This window comes from Microcaecilia unicolor, chromosome 8, assembly GCF_901765095.1.
Source record: "Microcaecilia unicolor chromosome 8, aMicUni1.1, whole genome shotgun sequence".
Lineage (NCBI taxonomy): Eukaryota > Metazoa > Chordata > Amphibia > Gymnophiona > Siphonopidae > Microcaecilia > Microcaecilia unicolor.
The window spans coordinates 11694326-11712466 of NC_044038.1; the positions used below are offsets into that span (position 1 = coordinate 11694326).

Here is an 18141-nt window from a genome sequence, read left to right on the forward strand (position 1 = left end):
AGGTAGGTAGGTGGATCCTTGCCTGACATTTCCCTTTGAGTGCTTCCATCTTCCCCCCGGGGTGCTCTATAGGTAGTCTGTTTTAAGGCTGGGGGTAGTCTTGGCGGGTTAGTTTGGGTTAGGTGCTCATTCTATTTATAGGAACAAGAAGGAAGGAGAGTTTTTTTCATCCCATTCGTTTTTTATCTCAGTTAATTTGAGTTTTTTCGTCTGGGTGTTTTTTCTTTTTTTCCTTCTTGGGGAGGAACCTATGATAGTAATCTACTCCATATTATACAAGGTGTGTTTAAATTCCGTTGGAATGGTCCCTTGTTTGGAGGTTTAAGGTTCCATTTGGTATAGTTGTTGTTATGCGGGGGGAAGTTTTTTTCCTCTCAGTGGAATGGGACACCCTTAAACTAACCTGGCATGTATGACAAACTCCTCTTATGAGATTTAATTTATTTATGACATATCCCACATCATCACGAGCAAGCTCAGGTTCAGTGTGGCTTACAGTTGAAAAAAACATCAAAAATAGGATAGATAATTATAACATTTTAATATATTCGGAATAATTGTGTGTTTGTTATGAAGCTAGATGAGAGTATTGCTTATGTTGAAACACATAAGACAGTAACATTAGTTTATTGTCTTTTGATAGAAGATTATCTGAGATTACGTAAAATACTAAAGGCTTTTCTATTAAGTACTGTAATTGCTTGGGTAGAGAATTCCAAAGTTTGGTACTCTGGTATGTGAAGCCTGTGACAAGGATTGATTTTTAAGAAAGACCTTTGCAGTTTGGCTAATGGAGCGTGAAGTATGCTGTAGATATTTTTATTGTATTACGTGAAGGTAAATCAATTGTTACAAGTAAGAGGGTGATAAACCATATATGGTTTCATAAACAGTCATGCATATTTTAAAGGTGATCCTTGCGTTTATGGGAAGCCTTTTCAAAGCGAGGAGCACTGCATACAAGGCGGGTAGCGGTATTTTGTGCTGTTTGTAATTTTTTTAAGGAGTGAGATTTTAATACCTGCATATATGGCATTACAATAATCAAATTTGGATAGTACCAGAGATTGGGTGATAGTACGAAGTGTAGAGTTTGGGAAGAAAGGACACAACCATTTTAACTTCCATAGCGTATGGAAGACACGCGAGACCACCTTTGAGACCTGAGTTTCGAATGTTAAATACTGGTCGATGGTGATGCCCAGGATTTTTATCGATCGAAGGCCTATGATATGTTGTCAGTAATGACATTTTTAAATGAAATGAGTTGATGGGGGTTGGTAAGTATGAGAAATTTAGTCTTTTCCCAATTTAATTTGAGTTTGAAACTGGATGCCCAAGATTGTGAAGTAATTCCCTGACATCAACATAGATGAAGGAATTATGAGCCTCCAGTAAGTAACCCAGTGGTGCCATCATGATATTGAGTAATATGGGTGACAAAGGAGAGCCCTGTGGAACACCACATATAGAGTCCCAGGGGTGAGGAGATATATGATTTAAGTGCAAATGTTATGCTTGGTTAGTTTTATTCCAATCATTGGGCCATGGTTTCTTTCTGAAACCCTGCAATCTTGTCCTAAATATGACCACTAGGTGTCACCACTGTCCAGCAACACTGACTCTTATCATTTCCAGCCATAGAGTGTTTGCATATAAATTCACACATATATTTCAAGCAGTTCTGTACATAAAATGTTGGTTTACCTGCAGCAGTGCATTTTAAAATGTACCCCATAGTGACCCCAGAATGCTTAGAGTATAAATATGACTATTCCAGATGTTGCACTTTATTTGAATTGGGTACAAATCCTTTTCAGTATCTCCATGACAGTTCTTGAGACCTCCAGATGGGTCTGGGGATTTGTTAAGATAATTCAAAATGTGGCAGTCTGTGTCCTGCATATTCATCATGGCTCTGCTTTTATCTTTTGAATTATTTAAAAGGGGGTGGGGGATCTGTCCCGGTTTCCCATTAAGCAGCATCCAGCAGTGTGCCAAATCTGCTGTCAGGTTAGCATGGGGTCTGAATTTTCCTCTTACCTTTTCACATGGTCATTAAAGAACAGAGCCGAGTAGAAAGGCTACACCATTGCTACTTGGCTTGTGCTTTTTCTCCATGGGGGTGGGGAGGGAGAATTTCAGTTTCCACAAAGTGTTAATTTTAAAGAATAGATATATGCCATATGTTTGTTTCTGGTGGTATTCTTCTGCCACAGAATGATGTTTCAAGACAATGCACTGGTTACTCTGAGAACACAGCAAAATATAATTTTTGGCTCATTAGTGGGTTTTTTTTTTCTTATGGGGCTTTCAGTGCACTCAGGACCAGCTGCAGTTGAGATACTATTCTATGAGTCTTCAGTTACAACAATACAGAGTTGCCTCCCCATCCCCCCCTCCCACACACATGTAGAGGAGTAGCCTAATGGTTAGTGCAGTGGACTTTGAACCTGGCAACCTGGGTTTGATTCTCACTCAGCTCGTTGTGACCTTGGGCAAGTCACTTAACCCTCCATTGCCCTGAGTACAAAAAAAAAAGCCTTAGATTGTGAGCCCTCTAGGGACAGAGAAAGTACCTGCATATAATGTGTACAGCGTTGCGTACATCTAGTAGCGTTCTAGAAATGATTAGTACATTTTTCTCTGTGTGGCCCAGTCGTCACAGCTAGCAGCCCTTGACCAGTGGTCACACACATACCTCCTCCCGGAAGCCTGTAAATTGTAAATATGGTCCTTAAGTCTGACTACTCAGTTTTGTTAGATGATGACAGTTCTGCAGTATCCCAGGCTGCCTGGAATGCCAAAGCCCAGCCTGGGACTCCTACCCAGGTCTTCCACATGAGATCATGCAACACCACCACAGAGTAACTGTATTTTTTTTTAAATTTATTTGTTGCATTTGTATCCCACATTTTCCCACCTATTTGCAGGCTCAATGTGGCTTACAATGTTCTGTCATGGCATTCGTCATTCCAGGGTGAAAGATACAATTGGATTGCTTAGAGAGCATGGATGACATTCTTGAGTTAAACAAGTAGATATCCTATATAATAAAACTCACCCTCAACGTTCTGAGGACACTGACGTCACTGTCAGGTCCTCCGGGCACTTCCTTCCGGTTTGAAGCCTTCGTGGTGGTGAAGCCACCGAAAACACTGTGCTGGGGCCCCGCCCTCGCGTCAAACGTGACGACGTCGAGGGCGGAGCTATGTCAGCACATTGAAGGTGGTGCCGAGGTCCGCAACAATGGCGGACGAATGCCGTCGCCGACGGGGTAAGTAGCGATGGGGGGGAGGTCCGGAAGGAAACCGTGCTAGCGTCCGTTTCATTGCCGCAAGAAACGGGCATGTTTTACTAGTAGAATATAATCTTAGATATAGTAAGAGAATATACAGAATATAAGGTGGATTAGTGATGATTTACAGTTCTAGTCATTGATCATTGTGGTATGCCTTGCTGAAGAGAGAGGTCTTCAGGGATTTACGAAAGTTAATTCGTTCATAAATTGTTCTTAAGTGGTAGTGCTCATGTAAGAAAAGCTGGACGCATGTATTAGTTTGTATTTTAATCCTCTACAATTGGGGAAGTGCAGATTAAGGAATGTGCGTGCTGATCTTTTAGCATTTCTGGGTGGCAAGTCTATAAGGTCTGACATATAGGCCGGGGCATCTCCGTGAATGATTTTGTGAACTAGAGTGCAGACCTTAAACGTGATGCGTTCTTTGAGAGGCAGCCAGTGTAGTTTTCCTCTTAGGGGTTTTGCACTTCCGTATTTCGTCTTTCCGAATACAAGTCTGGCTGCAGTGTTCTGGGCTGTTTGAAGTTTCTTGATAATTTGCTCTTTACAGCCAGTGTAGAGTGCATTGCAGTAATCTAGATGGCTCAGCACCATTGACTGTACCAGGTTGCGAAAGATGCTCCTTGGGAAGAAAGGTTTTACTCTTTTGAGTTTCCACATTGACTGGAACATCTTCTTAGTTGTATTCTTCACATGATTTTCAAGTGTAAGATTTCGATCGATGGTAACTCCAAGAATTTTCAGGGTGTCAGAAACGGGAAGGGAAAAGTTTGGTGTGGTTATAGTAGTAACTTGTGTTATATTGTGAAGTAAGAATCAAACACTGTTTTTTCTGCGTTAAGTTTCAGTTGAAATGCATCCACCCATGAATGCATGATTTGGAAGCTTTGGTTAATGTCGTTGGTGATTTTGTTTAGGTCATGTTTGAACGGGATGTAGATTGTGACATTGTCTGCATATATGTATGGGTTGAGGTCCTGATTGGATAGTAATTTGGCTAAGGGTGTCATCATTAGGTTGAAGAGGGTTGGTGAGGGGAGATCCTTGAGGGGACTCCACATTCAGGTGTCCATGGAGCTGACGTATTCGAGTTGGATATCACTTGGTAAGATCGTGCGGTCAGGAAGCCTTCTGTTTCTCAATTTGAGGAGAGGGGCTATGGTGCAGTTGTCCAGACTAAGCTAGTCTGTAGCATTTGTTAGTTTACATTGCCTTTTAATATGTTGCAGAATCAAGAGGTATTGGTAGACATCTAGTGCAGTGATCGTTTTCACTATCAGAGATATTGCTTATGTAATTCAGTGAAATAGAAGATGCGATGTGGGATTTTTTATTTATTTTTTTTTTTTTTAGCAGTTACCCCTTTAGCACATAAAACCGAAAGTAGTTAAAAATTTGTATCACTGCTTTCCATCTTAAACTTTAGAAATTGTGGAGGTGATTTTTGGTGGGGAGGAAAGGTGGAAACATCGTGATTATCCAGATTATTAAGAAGGTATGCATAACTATGAAAATCGGGCTTTGGCATCTCCTTGGTAATCATAAATTTGAGCAGTAGCCAAAGTTCCTGTAAGAGAATACTTGCCTGCCTGTGCAGGGCTTCCATCCTGGCGGTAAGTCCCCAATCCTGCCACACTGCTCTGATAGCAGACAGCTCTCATAGGCAGTGCCTAGTCCACATTTTACACTTGCACGGGCACACAGCTACAGAAACATTAGCCCTCACCTAGTAGAAGTGAGTTGCTAAAGCATTGTTGGCAATATGTTATATAGTACTAATGCAAAATCTATTAATAGAAATCCACAAATTGAAAACGACTTCAAATAAGTTATCGAATGGAAGGAAAAAGCCTCAAAGAGCTCGAATCTAAACAGATTGACAGCTGCACAGATCAAAAAGATCTCTTACTCTTTCATCATCAGCTAAAAAAAACTTCCAATTTTTGATATGAAAAGTGCAAAAACTTAATCAAAAAAGTAGTCCAATATTTTTATAGTACCTCAGCCTTCATATGTAGCCCTTTCTAGCACAATATTCAGTCATGTAACCTCTGCTGGGGGATGAGGGTATTAGGGTTAGGGGATTACTTAGAAAAGATGATCATAAAGGGAGGTAAATGAGGGAATAAAGCACTCTGAGGTGAAAAGCCCTGACAGAGCAAATAGAGCATCTGTTCACAATACTCTATAGAACCTGAATCTGAGCAGCGGCACCAGCAAATTGGGCTTACTTCTGATTTTCACTTTGATTTCTTCAACAGATTGTATGTGAACTGGCGATTCATGAGGGGAATTGAGGCCCAGTTCCTGGCTCTTCAGAAAGGCTTTAATGAGCTTATTCCACAACACCTACTAAAGCCGTTTGACCAAAAAGAGCTTGAGGTACGTATGAATGAGCTGTTTTCTTTAACTTTTATTGAAATTCTAAACAATAGACGCAAGAAGAATGCTGAGCAAAATTATTTATACTGAGCAATGTCATTACACATTGAGAAGAATTTACCCATACCTCAAGTCAGCATACCAGTAGTAATCATAGGAAGAAAGAAAATCTTAAAAGTCTAAATACAGCACTGGTCTGTTTCATACTATGAGTATTAGGTTCAGTAACTAGGCCAGACGGTGGTTGAGTGATAAACAACTCATTCCTATGAGATTCCTCTTTCATATTCTTAGGGTGAGCAGTAGTGTAAAGTCGTTCAGCTAGAAGATGTCCTGAACAGGAAAATAAACACAAAATGCAGCTTATAGCAAAAGGAACAGCTTGCTTTATGTACGAATTTAGATATGTCATCTGTATATAAAAATCTTCTAATACCAGAATCTTGGATAATCGAGGCTAATAAACTAATAAAAATTTTAAACAAAAGAGGTAAAATAGAGCCTTGGAGAGCTTCACATGCCAAGAGTTTGAAAAGAAAAGTAAAAAAAAGAGTTTTCACAAAAAAGGAATGGCAAGATGTAAACCAGTTAGGAATTGCAAGGCAGGTACTTATTTCAGACAGTGTACAAAATAAAGTGGCTCCTGAGATCAAAAGCTGAGGATAGATCTCAAGAAATGGCCAAAGTAACGTGTCCTGCCATGTAATGCCTTAGTGTTACCCCTAACACCCACCTGGGGTTAACCCTGTGGCCACTTGGAGGGTCCAGCACTGCCCAGGCTCACCTGTTCCTGTGCCCATGTCCCTACACTGGCATACCCTCCAACCGCCTGCTGGTTCCCGCTTGCCTCTGGACAATTTCTCCCACTCACAAGTTATTCCTCCAGTGGTTTCTTGGGGCACTGGGGCCACAATTTTAGGGGTCCCACAGTTCTTAGAAAACACAAACCGAGAACATAAACTGCCAGGATGTTTAATCAGTCCAGGACAACAGAGCTAACAAACTAATAGATTTATTATCAAAAAAAGTAGAACAGTGAAGGTAAACATTTAAACAGGGACAGGTAAAATAACAAGGATTTGGTGTTAAATCTAGCTGAACACTTTACTACCTAAGTTGCACCTGGGGATGTCAAGAAAAAGAAACTGCTCACAGGAATTGAACAGGACCTCAGCATAGAGGTCTACTTCCTCCACACTCCCAACTGAGACTGAGGAGTTCTAGCACATTCTGGGCGAGGTCTTTGGCTTCTGAGCCAATCAGGGCACACAATATTAGCACTAAGGATGTTTGGCCAGTGACACTGCAGGTTACTTTTCCCTTTTGGGGAATGTAGCTAAAAAGACCTCTGTTAATTACAATGCAGAGGTCAAACACCTTCTGCTGGCCAACCAAGGAAAATACCCTGAAGGGAAAAAGTGTCAAAGGGCAGCAGTACAAATCACAGGACATGGAAGTTCTCTGTTCCACCACATCCCCTGCCTAACATAGCATGAACCTCACTATGCTAGGATGTAATAACAGACCCATGCGTTGTAATGCCATAGCATAGGCCTTGAAACATGCTCAAAATGGAGAGTACAGCCTGATAGCTCCCAAGATTACCACTGGGCCCGGTCAAGTTAATACTTTCCTAAGGAGCATTGTAGAAAAGGTTTCAGTTATATAGAAAAGTTGCATGTGTGTGTTCTGTATAGCGTGTAACTGTTTAACTTTGTACTTCCCAGCTGATTATAGGAGGCTTGGATAAAATCAATTTGAATGACTGGAAGGCAAACACACGGCTAAAGCACTGCCTGGCAGACAGCAGTATAGTGAAGTGGTTCTGGCAGGCAGTGGAGAGTTTCGACGAGGAGAGAAGAGCCCGGTTGCTGCAGTTTGTGACTGGTTCCACTCGTGTCCCACTTCAGGGCTTCAAGGCTTTGCAAGGTGACTGATGAATAGGCTGAGCTACTGCTGTGTTTGCTGTGCAAGAGTTGTAGGGTACTGCCCAGCCACGTATTAGAAATTCTTTCCTTGAAATTAGGCTAGCTTTATTGTCAGTGCATTAATTCAAAGCTGTATGTGGCAAATGAGGTCCAGTCACCCATAAAACACAAAACTCTTGTCTTCTGAATAAACCTTTCCACGCTAGCTAAAATTTCTGTCTATAACCTAATGCAGGGGTATTGGACATACCGCCCACAGGCTCTTTACTGCTGAAGGCTGGATAAGCTGCTTCCTCGGGCTTTTACTCTTCTACTTTCACTGGTGGCCAGTGCTGGCTGAAGGGTCCCTTAAGGTGCAGCAGTTTGTTTTAGTTTCCTTGTGTCAGGTTGTATGCTTCATCCATGGCTGTGAAGGAGAAGGAAGGCCAGAGGAAGCAGGACAGGGACAGAAACAGCAGTTCTCTCTCCTTTCTCTCGACTCTGTACTATTCCCTCCTACTTTGATAGGAAGATTGACAGCAGTAGTGTGGTGGTGTCTCAGGCTGTGTCCTCCTCCTCCTCCTCCTCCGCTGCCAGTGCTGCATTTTGAACCGTGCGGCATTATGATGCCTTGCACAGTTCAAAAAGCGTCACCAGCCCAAGGCAACGGAGGGATGATGACATGTCCCAAAGCACTAAGAGCTGCTGTACTCTGAGGCCCTCATGATCAAAAGCAAACTCTGGCGCTAGAGGCTGTTAACGCCATACTAGCGCCAGAGTTTGCAGCCGACCCATGATCAGAGCCCTCGAGCGCCTGAAACAGCGCACTCGAGGGCTCTCAGCGCAAGTAGCATGCAAATGCATGCTAAACAGGGCTTCTAGCGCAATTAGCTTGCAAATGCATGCTAATTGGCGCTTAACGCATTCATCCCCAATGATCAGCGACCAGCGCGCCAAAGATTGGGTCGCTGGCCGCAGCAAAATCAACGCCAGCTCCGAGCTGGCATTAGATTTTGCGGATCATTGGGGAGGAATGGTGAGCCCTGTCCAGCATGCAGTTGCATGCTGGCAGGCCCCCCTCCCCCCCCCCCCCCCCCCCAAGGCAAACATGAACGGGGGCTGGAGGTCCGGTGGGTCTCCAGCCCATGAAACCCCCAGGAATCGCTCCCTTACATGGTATGTAGCCCCGCCCATGGTAATCAAAGATAATAGCGCTGCTTAGATTTGCATGCATTATCTTTGATCATCGATGCAGAAAAGCCCTGCGCTGTCCTGGCGCTATTTTTAGGGCGCTGTTTGGAACAGCGCAGGGCTTTTGATCATGAGGGCCTGAATAAGCAGATGAAAGCAGCATTGTGAGTGGAAGGAGGGAATATAGTGAGGGGAGGAATGAGTGCTGCAGGAAGTGAGCGAGGCGATCAGCAGAGGTGCAGCCTGGGGGAAGAGTGAGAATGGGGAAAAGGGACAAGTGTGAACGAGGAGATCAGAGATAGAAGGGATCAGGAGGAGTGAGAAGAGTCCGACTGACTGAAGGATTGGAAGTGCAGAGGGGAGCTAAGAGGAGGGACTTGAGATGCTATAGAGCCTGAGTTAAGGATCCCCTCCCCTCACATCCCTTTGCATCTTAGCTGGAAAAGACTGCTGCCTGCGCCGGAGGGAGGGAGGAAGAGAGGGAGATAGACGGACACGCTCCTCTCCGTCTGCTTGGCTTCCCTGCCCTCTCTCTGCGTCCCGCCTTCCTCTGACGTCATTTCCTTTCGGGCGGGACGCAGACAAAGAGGGCAGGGAAGCCAAGCGAACGGAGAGGAGCGCGTGCCTGCTTGTTTTTTGGGGTTTTTTTTTTTTTTTTTTTTTAAACTACTGGCATGGTGGCGCCTCATCGTCGTTTGGGGGGGCATTGCCCCCCCTCGCCCCCCCCCCCCCCAGTCTATGCCCATGTGGGCTTCATAGACCACTGGTCTGACCCAATATGGCTGTTCTTATGTTCTAACAACCTTATGAAACAAAATCCCTTGAGCCACTGTCCAAAAAAATAAAAAAATCCACCAGATTCACAAATCTGCTCTTATGGATTCTAGACAGTTGGATGTTGTAGAGAAGAGGTTGCCAGCCTTTTTGGTTGTATGGACCCTTATTACCCCCTTAAGAACTGAAGGACAACCCCTTCTCTCTTCTCAGACTCTTGCCTCAGCGCAATACATGCCCCACACTAGCACATATTTATTTATTAGGATTTATGTACTGACTTTTTGAAAAAAGTCACTCAAGTTGGTGTACAGCCAAGAGTACGTCGAGCGTGGGTGAGCAATAGATTATTACAACAGCAAAAATATTCAAAGAACAATACTAGGTATTGCATAATGTGCTACTTACAATGTCAACACAATATGTAATAAAACATTTTAATAGATGGCATAGGGTGTAAATAAAGATGGAACATGTAGATAGAGTAAAATAAGGAGGCTTTTTATTGATGAATACACATGCCATGGCCATCAAGTTAAAACTGGTAACCAATAATTCTATCACATAGGAATAAACCTGAAACTTCTATCATCAAAGTTGTTTCCAATCTTTTCTCCCCTCTCCCTCCCTCTTGTCATTTGTGTTATTTATTGATGAATATGTTCATGTACAATAACAGGTCAATTGCATAAGGCTAATTTAAAGAAAGTTGTACATGAAACCAGGGCTGGGCCAAGGGTATGTGATGCCATAGGTGAAACAAGCCATATGCCATCTTCCACCACCCCCAGGAGTGTCTCAAGGTCTTACCCCCACCCCCCTTAGTCCTGCAACATTCTTCCCCCCCCCCCCCCCACAGATAGCCAGCCTCTCCCCTTCCCCCCCCTCAACCACTACCTTCCTTCCCCCCTCAACCACTACCTTCCTTCCCCCCCCTCAACCACTACCTTCCTTCCCACAGTTCCAGCACCTCACTTTTTTCTAATCCCCCTCTCCAGGCCCAATATTTCCTTTTTCCTGTTCCTAGCCCCCCCCCCCCCCCCCCCCCCCCGTCCAGCATTTCTCCTTCCTCTCCCTACCCTAGCCCAGTGTCTTTCCCCCTTCTCTTTCCCTGCCGCTGTTGCCCCTGTCTCTTCTCAGCTGCTTTAGAGATATGAAATGTTCTGCACTGGTGCAGAGTGCCTTTTGGAGTAGCCAGGAGAGAGGTAGGGTGACATCAGGAAGGGGAGGTGAGATTTCACGCTGCTGTCGTGCCACTGGCCCCCAAATGATGCTGCTCGAGGCAGACATCTAGTCCACCAGGTGGCAAAGGTGACCCTTCTCCCTTCCCTTTCACCACCTATCTCTTCCTCCTGCACAGCTGCCTCTGATCCCACTCCAACAGTTGCTGCTGCTTCTCCCTCCACCCCATCCCGCCTTTGCCGGCTACTGTGATCTTCATAGTCTGTGCTGTTGCAGCCTGTATGTTTTGCTTACATGGATTACAATAGTGTGTCCTGCTAACTCTCTGTAATGGTGTCATGGAGCCAAGGCCGCCCCATCGCTCCCCCCGCCGCTGCAGTCCGCTGTGTCACCTACCTGCCTCCATGGCTCCGGGCCCCCTTCATTCAAAGCGGCAGTCGCAGATCACGTCTCTTCTGGCCTTCCCTCCCTCGCGGAAACTGGAAGTTACATCAGACCAGGGTGGGACACAGGGAGGGAAGGCCAGAAGAGACGTGATCTGCGACTGCCGCTTTGAATGAAGGGGGCCTGGAGCCTTGGAGGCAGGCAGGTGAGACCGGGGACTCGGCGCCTGGAGGCCCGTGGAATTTTGCCCCCCCCCCCCCCCCCCCCCCCTCTCTCGGCGGCCCTGCATGGAGCCACAGGGTCTGAAGTTTGGTTATTAATGAGTGATGCCCATGTGAGTATATCTGTGTGTATATGTAGGTTTTCGTGGCTATTTTGTTTAATTACACACATTGTTTCCTGTACATGTTATATATTGCCAAAGTGCATTAACTAGATGCTTGGTTGTAAGGTTCTACAGGCACTGCAGGGCCCAGACTCTTCACCATCCACCTGATTGATGCAAACACAGACAACCTGCCAAAAGCCCACACCTGGTGAGATGCAGTTTTTTTTTTTTTTTTTTTTTTTAAACCTTCTTTCCTTTTCCCACTTTATATACCAAAGCTTCATTGCTAATGACAATTTTCATTGTAAAGCGAATAGGCTAAGGCAGAGAATGCCCAATATTATAATGCCTTTGTATAGCTGTGTGGTGTATATAAAAAAACAACAAAGCAGTGGAATCCAATGCATTTATTTGGAATAATACCCGACATGGCAACGTTTCGCCCTCAGGTTGCGTCAGGGGTACAAACTATAAAAACAAAACACAAATATAAAAACACTAGTAAAAAAAGGCCCGTTTCAGACACAAATGAAACGGGCGCTAGCAAGGTTTTCCTCGTAGTGTGTATGTTTGAGAGAGTGTGTGTGTGAGAGTGACTGTGTGAGAGAGAGAGAGAGTGAATGTGCGAGTGTATGTGTGTGTGAGAGAGACCGAGAGTGGGTGCGTGTGTGTGAGAGAGACTGTGTGTAAGAAGGAGAGTGTGTGCCAGGGGCTGTCCTCCTCCTCCTCCCCCCTCCTAGGGTCCCCTCCCCCTCCCTGTTCCAGGGTCCGGCCGATTCCAGGGTCCCCCTCTCCACCATAGCCCCAACGCGGATTGCTCGCCCACCCTCTTGCACCATTCCATTCAGTGTTCCATACACACTCCTTGCCTTTCTGTTGTACCATCAATATTTCGTGTTCATGTGGCCCAATTCATTCCATTGTGTGTGTTACTCCTAAATTGCTCTTCCACTGGTGTCCTTGGGTGCCTTCAAATCCTGGGTGTGTGAGGTGTGAGATGTTCTGTGTGCTTCTGAATGTGCAGTGCTACCTGATTTGGGTCCTCATTCTGTTGTGTGATTTACTGTGGAAGCTCTGGGGTCTCACAGGTTCTGTGGAGATAGGCACTGCCAGGCCTCCAATCCCAGCGTCCCTGACTGCTATCAGGGCCTCTTCTGAGGGAGCTGAAGATTGTAATAACGGAAGTTCGTTTTAATTGAGCAGCTGTGGCGCTCCTGACCTGGTGCGCATGTTCGCCGCTCCCCGCGTCCTGCCCGCTCCTTGTCCCCACCTCCGTGAAGGGGAGCATCAGCCATGCTGGGTGGGCGATGCTCGGAGAGCACACTGGTGTCCGTGATTGTTACGGCGCCCATCATGGGGCGGCGGTGCGTCGCTGTTGCCACTGCAGGTGTTTGTATTGCCAGGCATTGTGGCAGCGCGGCCGGTCCAACGATAGCGGTTCTGTTGCTGGTTCGGTGCACAGATTTGGCACTTGAGTCCTGGCTCCACCTCCTCATGACCCTTTCGTTCCCTATGTCATTTCTGTGGTGGCGTCATCACGGCCGACGCGAGGGCATGGCCGAGAGACATGGTGAGTAGAGAGGCTTCACCACCATGAAATTACGAACCCTGAACGGAAGTGGCAGGAGCTTGGGGCCTGAATAGAACGTTGAGATAGCGAATTATGTCCGGAAGGGGCATGGCTGGGGGCGTGGCTGAGGGTGGTTGTATGAGTGAGAGTGAGTGGTGCTGACAGGCTACACCAGTACAGGGCTTCAGTGTTTCCCTGCCACACTGTGAGCTTCAGAATTGGAGGTGAGAATTATTAATATAGATTTATAACCATTTAACAATGTCATAAGCATGATTCAACTAATAAAAAGCAATTATTTAGAACGCAATTATTTAAAAAAAATATTCAACATATATAAAACAATCCTTCAAAAGTTCTAAAAACATGTATGGCCCTACATGATATCATCTATAAAACAAATATTTATAATTATCATTAAAATCATACATCATGTAAAATTTTTAATCTACAATTACTCACATCACATTTATACCTCTCGATAAAAAAATGTTAAGATCATACAGTTAGAATCAAAACAATTCAGTGAAGAGGGGAAGAAATGTCTTTATACATACCTATCAAAAGTGTATATCAGTATATCATATACACTAGTAGTGAGATGAGAACAGTTATTCCAAAAATCTAGTTCTACACAGATGTAAAAACAAAAATTAAAAATGTCATCAGATAAGATGCATATCTAAATGTACACCACGTATACTAGACAGACTACCAAATAAGTATCCTGATTTTTGCAGTAGGCACATAAAGTCATTTAAAATAAAATAAATTATCTGTTTGCGTTATAACCAAAGGCAGGGGGGACAGTCCGCTAAATGTAAAAAAACTTCTTACACACAGCTCAAAATCAACTTTTAAAAGACTCTAGACATTCTAGTTTCTTCACTGATATTCTTAACACAAAAACCAAAAATTCTTTAGGAATAAATAACCTGTCCACATTATCTGCTACTTCCAACTGAACTGATATGCATTAAGGTTACTAGCTTCTGTGAGACCCATGATTCATATAGCGTCATCTCTAAGCACATTGCAATTATCTTAAAGGGACAGATAAATATTTTGCATTTGAGAGCCAAAATATACAGTACTTAATTGTAAAATGTTCATAAAAATTACAAAACTGATGATCTAAATTAATAAAAGCTTATCTAAACAAATGGATACAAACACAAAACTCTTTAAGAATAAATAACCTGTCCACATTACTACTAGAGGCAGGAAACAGTTCACTGAATGAAAAAACTTCTCACAAAAATATAACGGCAGAGAAAGCAGTGCAAGCACTCAGTCTTAAAAACATCTAGTACATCTGTGTGGTGTGACTGCACCTCGAATACTGTGTGCAGTTCTGGTCACCGCATCCAAAACAAATATATAATGGAATTAGAAGGGTATCTTTTTTTTTAATTTTCTATACCGTTTCTTATTGCATACACAAACCAGAACGGTTTATTTCTAGGATAAGCAGCATAACGTCTGTTTTAATGTTTTGGGATGTTGAAGTACTCATCACTTGGATTGGCCACTGTTGGAAACAGGATACTGGGCTTGATGGACCTTTGGTCTGTCCCAGTATAGCAACATGTACGTGCTGCTGTATTTACTATACGTTGTATGATATAATCCATTTAATACCCACAGGGAAATCTTTTTTTTTTTTTGGTGGGCAGCTCTAAAATTATTACTTCTGGATAATTTGCCAAGGGCCCATATGAGAAGAAATTCCTTTAGGTAATATAGCAGAGATCTGAAATTGTTAGCCACCCATTGTCAAAAGCATAAACTACCAGCCAAACTATTGTCATGAGTGTTCACTTTGAATTCATATTAATACACCTTGTGAGCTGTTCAGAAACATAACATTACTACTATTGACTCTTCGCATGTATGAGAGCGACATTGGCTGTTATGTCCTAAAAAGAATTGAATTGTTCAGGTTGAGATACTAGGACTCTTGGTAGCAAAACGTATTACACGTAGCCCTTTGTGCAGCAGTACTGTGGTATAATGGTATTCATTCTCTCTCTCTCTGTCTTCAGCTTTAACCGGATTGACATTCCGCCTTATGAGTCTTATGAAAAGCTTTATGAGAAGCTGTTGACAGCTGTTGAAGAGACATGTGGGTTTGCAGTGGAGTGAAGAGGAAAACCAAAGGAAACAGAGCCTAGCTCTTAAAGGACCAGATCACAAGCTGTGGTATCAGAACATAAGAGGATTTGGGGGTGGGTGGGAAGGTTGTTTGGAGATACTGGTATCCTGAGATCCATTCCCTTCTTTCCATACACAGAGATGTGCATCTAAGCCTGCCTTGCAGCAGAATAGGAACACGATTTGGATTTGATTCTTACAGGTTCTGCTGGGACGGTAGCCCACGCTTTGGTAGCTTCCTCGGTGAAATATGGAACTATGCAGTCAAATAACTGAGCCTAGTTTGTCCTTGTGACTGCCAAATCCTGACGACAGCTTTACAGCCCCGGGAGATGTCTAGTGGGTACAGTGTGCCTCTGAAGTTCTGGGACAGCTTAAAACTGCAGCATTAAAAATCCATTTTATTTGCTCTTATGATTGTCTGTCAGAATGCAAGTGCTGGTGCATAGTTTATTGAATGTTGGCATGCAGGCATAGATTGAAAATCTACCTTAGCAGGAAGTTACCAGTAAAACTTAACTTTTTATTTTTAGAGCAATGGAAACACACAGACAGCTTTGAATGGGGAAGTTTGTGAACAATCTACTTTAAATGTCTAGGTTTAATAACTGAAATGTTCTGCACATTGAAACAGTCTTCTCCTGCAAGATGATATCTTTCTGCAGTCAGAATAGATTTAAGTAAGGAGTTAATGAAAGTATGAAAACGTGGACGGGGGTGTGTCTTACAAGCAAGCATTTAAGAGGAAAAAAGATAGACGCACAGCAAAAAGGAATAAATTTAATAAGCTGTGATTTCTGTGCCACTGTTTTAGCCGAAAGCTAAGTAACATGAAACATGACTTGAAGCTGTAACAGGTTTTTACTAGAAAAGTACTAACCCCCCCCCCCCCCCCCAAACTCTCGTTTTGACCTTCCCACTGATTTCACCCTGTTTAAAAAAAAAAAAATCAGAGATGAGGACAGGTGAGAAGATCATAAAGTCTGTCTAATGTGCAAATACTAAACAGAACTGTGGGTTTAGTCTGCACGGATGAGACAAGACAATAGTGATATGGTTGTCTCTGGCTGTTTCTTGATCATCTGCAGGAAATGGAAGGGAAACTGGTTTTTCATTAACGTAACTGGCCTATTTTTTGGTTCACACAAAGGATGGAACAGTATTTTAACTAAATGACCTGAATTGGGAGACAGCCAGCTATTGTACAATATGTGTCAAAGTATTGCCAATGTTGCTTTGCTTGAATGCATTTTGTGAGTAAATTTACATGGAAAATATAGACTAGCGGGGGGTAATAGGAGAGAATATGGACCCCCCACGGGAGGGAATACTAACTTCTGCAGGTTTGTAGTACCGGAGGGCAGCATCGTTTTTAGAAAGTATCCTCATCTCAATGAGGAATAGTAGTAATCAAATCTGGAATAGGTGTGGCAGTCTATATTTGCCTTATGATTTTAAAGAAAGCTTAAGGATGATGCCCTGTCACCTATTGCCTGGTATATAAACTGTTGACTGGTCAATAGTCCATTTTTTTCATCATATGATCTTGCTTTCATTCATGGGAAGTGCTGTTAATGTCTGGTATTTTAGATGTGTACGTTAACATCTTCATGTCAAGGTTATGTTAGTTACTTGTGCACTAGTTTTATTTCAACCATTTATAAGGAATTGTCTGTCTCTTTTCCAGTGGGTAGATTCTAATCTTAAGAATTCCTGTTATAAAAAGTGATGTGATCCTTCCTATGGAAGTACCTCCTGTTGTAAGAGCATTGCCTAGAATTTGAGAACCTGTTCTGATCCCAGTGGCATCTTAGGAAGAATCCACTGTAATCCCTTTTAAACTAAATGTAAGCATTACCTTCCTTAAAATATTGGAATATCCTATTGTTTTTCGTTGTCATAGTTTGTTGGACGTATGAGATTGTTGTGTATGAAGGGATTTATATTGCATTCACAAAAATCAGTAGACCAAAATGCAAGTTATATTTTAGAATATAAACAATTTCTCCAAACACAGATAATTGCTTTTGAGGTCTGTGGCTTAGCAGGTTGTCCGTAGTGCGATTAGATGGGAATGACGCAGCAGTGGGCTATAAATATCGGCATTCTGGCTCCGAGGTGGCGCTTGGAAAAGCAGTACTGTGGCTGTTCCAGTAGTTGTCGGTTCCTCCCAACCAACAAGCAACACAAGGATGCACTTTAGAGAAGCTGGATACTTCAGTAGCACTCGGGTTGGCAGGTCAGTTGAGCTACCCAGATTATGCTGTCCAGAGGAAAGACTAAGGAGGCTAGGGCTTTTCAGGTTGGAGAAGAGACGCCTGAGGGGAGACATGATAGAGGTATATAAAATAATGAGTGGAATGGAACAGGTGGATGTGAAGCGTCTGTACACGCTTTCCAAAAATACTAGGACTAGGGGGCATGCGATGAAACTACAGTGTAGTAAATTTAAAACAAATCAGAGAGAATTTTTCTTCACCCAATGTGTAATTAAACTCTGGAATTCGTTGCCAGAGAACGTGGTGAAGGTGGTTAGCTTAGCAGAGTTTAAAAAGGGGTTAGACGGGTTCCTAAAGAACAAGTCCATAAACCACTACTAAATGGACTTGGGAAAAATCCACAATTCCAGGAATAACATGTATAGATTGTACGTTTGTGAAGCTTGCCAGGTGCCCTTGGCCTGGATTGGCCGCTGTCGTGGACAGGATGCTGGGCTCGATGGACCCTTGGTCTTTCCCAGTGTGGCATTACTTATGTACTTATGTCCTCTGCTTGGCTCACTTTTATTACATAGAGCAGTGATTTAACCTATTGTGATGTCATAGTGGCTCATTCCACCAATAAGAGTCAACCTCATTAGTGATGTCACAATGGCTTGATTGTATAGAATGTTTGTACGTTTGGGAAGCTTGCCAGGTGCCCTTGGCCTGGATTGGCCGCTGTCGTGGACAGGATGCTGGGCTCGATG

The 18141-nt window shown here is 43.4% G+C and overlaps 1 protein-coding gene across 3 annotated transcripts in view; it reads left to right on the forward strand.

Moving 5' to 3' along the window:
* Positions 1-17509, forward strand: part of SMURF1 (SMAD specific E3 ubiquitin protein ligase 1) — a 128434-nt gene extending 110925 nt beyond the window's left edge. For 2 of the 3 annotated variants that reach the window (XM_030211012.1, XM_030211014.1), the window contains 4 exons: positions 5563-5683; positions 7411-7612; positions 11573-11657; positions 15065-17509. In XM_030211012.1, coding sequence (XP_030066872.1) covers positions 5563-5683; positions 7411-7612; positions 11573-11657; positions 15065-15164 — 508 coding nt within the window. In that variant the 3' untranslated portion in view covers positions 15165-17509. The remainder of the gene's footprint in view (positions 1-5562; positions 5684-7410; positions 7613-11572; positions 11658-15064) is intronic. The other variant, XM_030211013.1, reaches the window with a different exon arrangement.
* Positions 17510-18141: the final 632 nt, after the last annotated feature.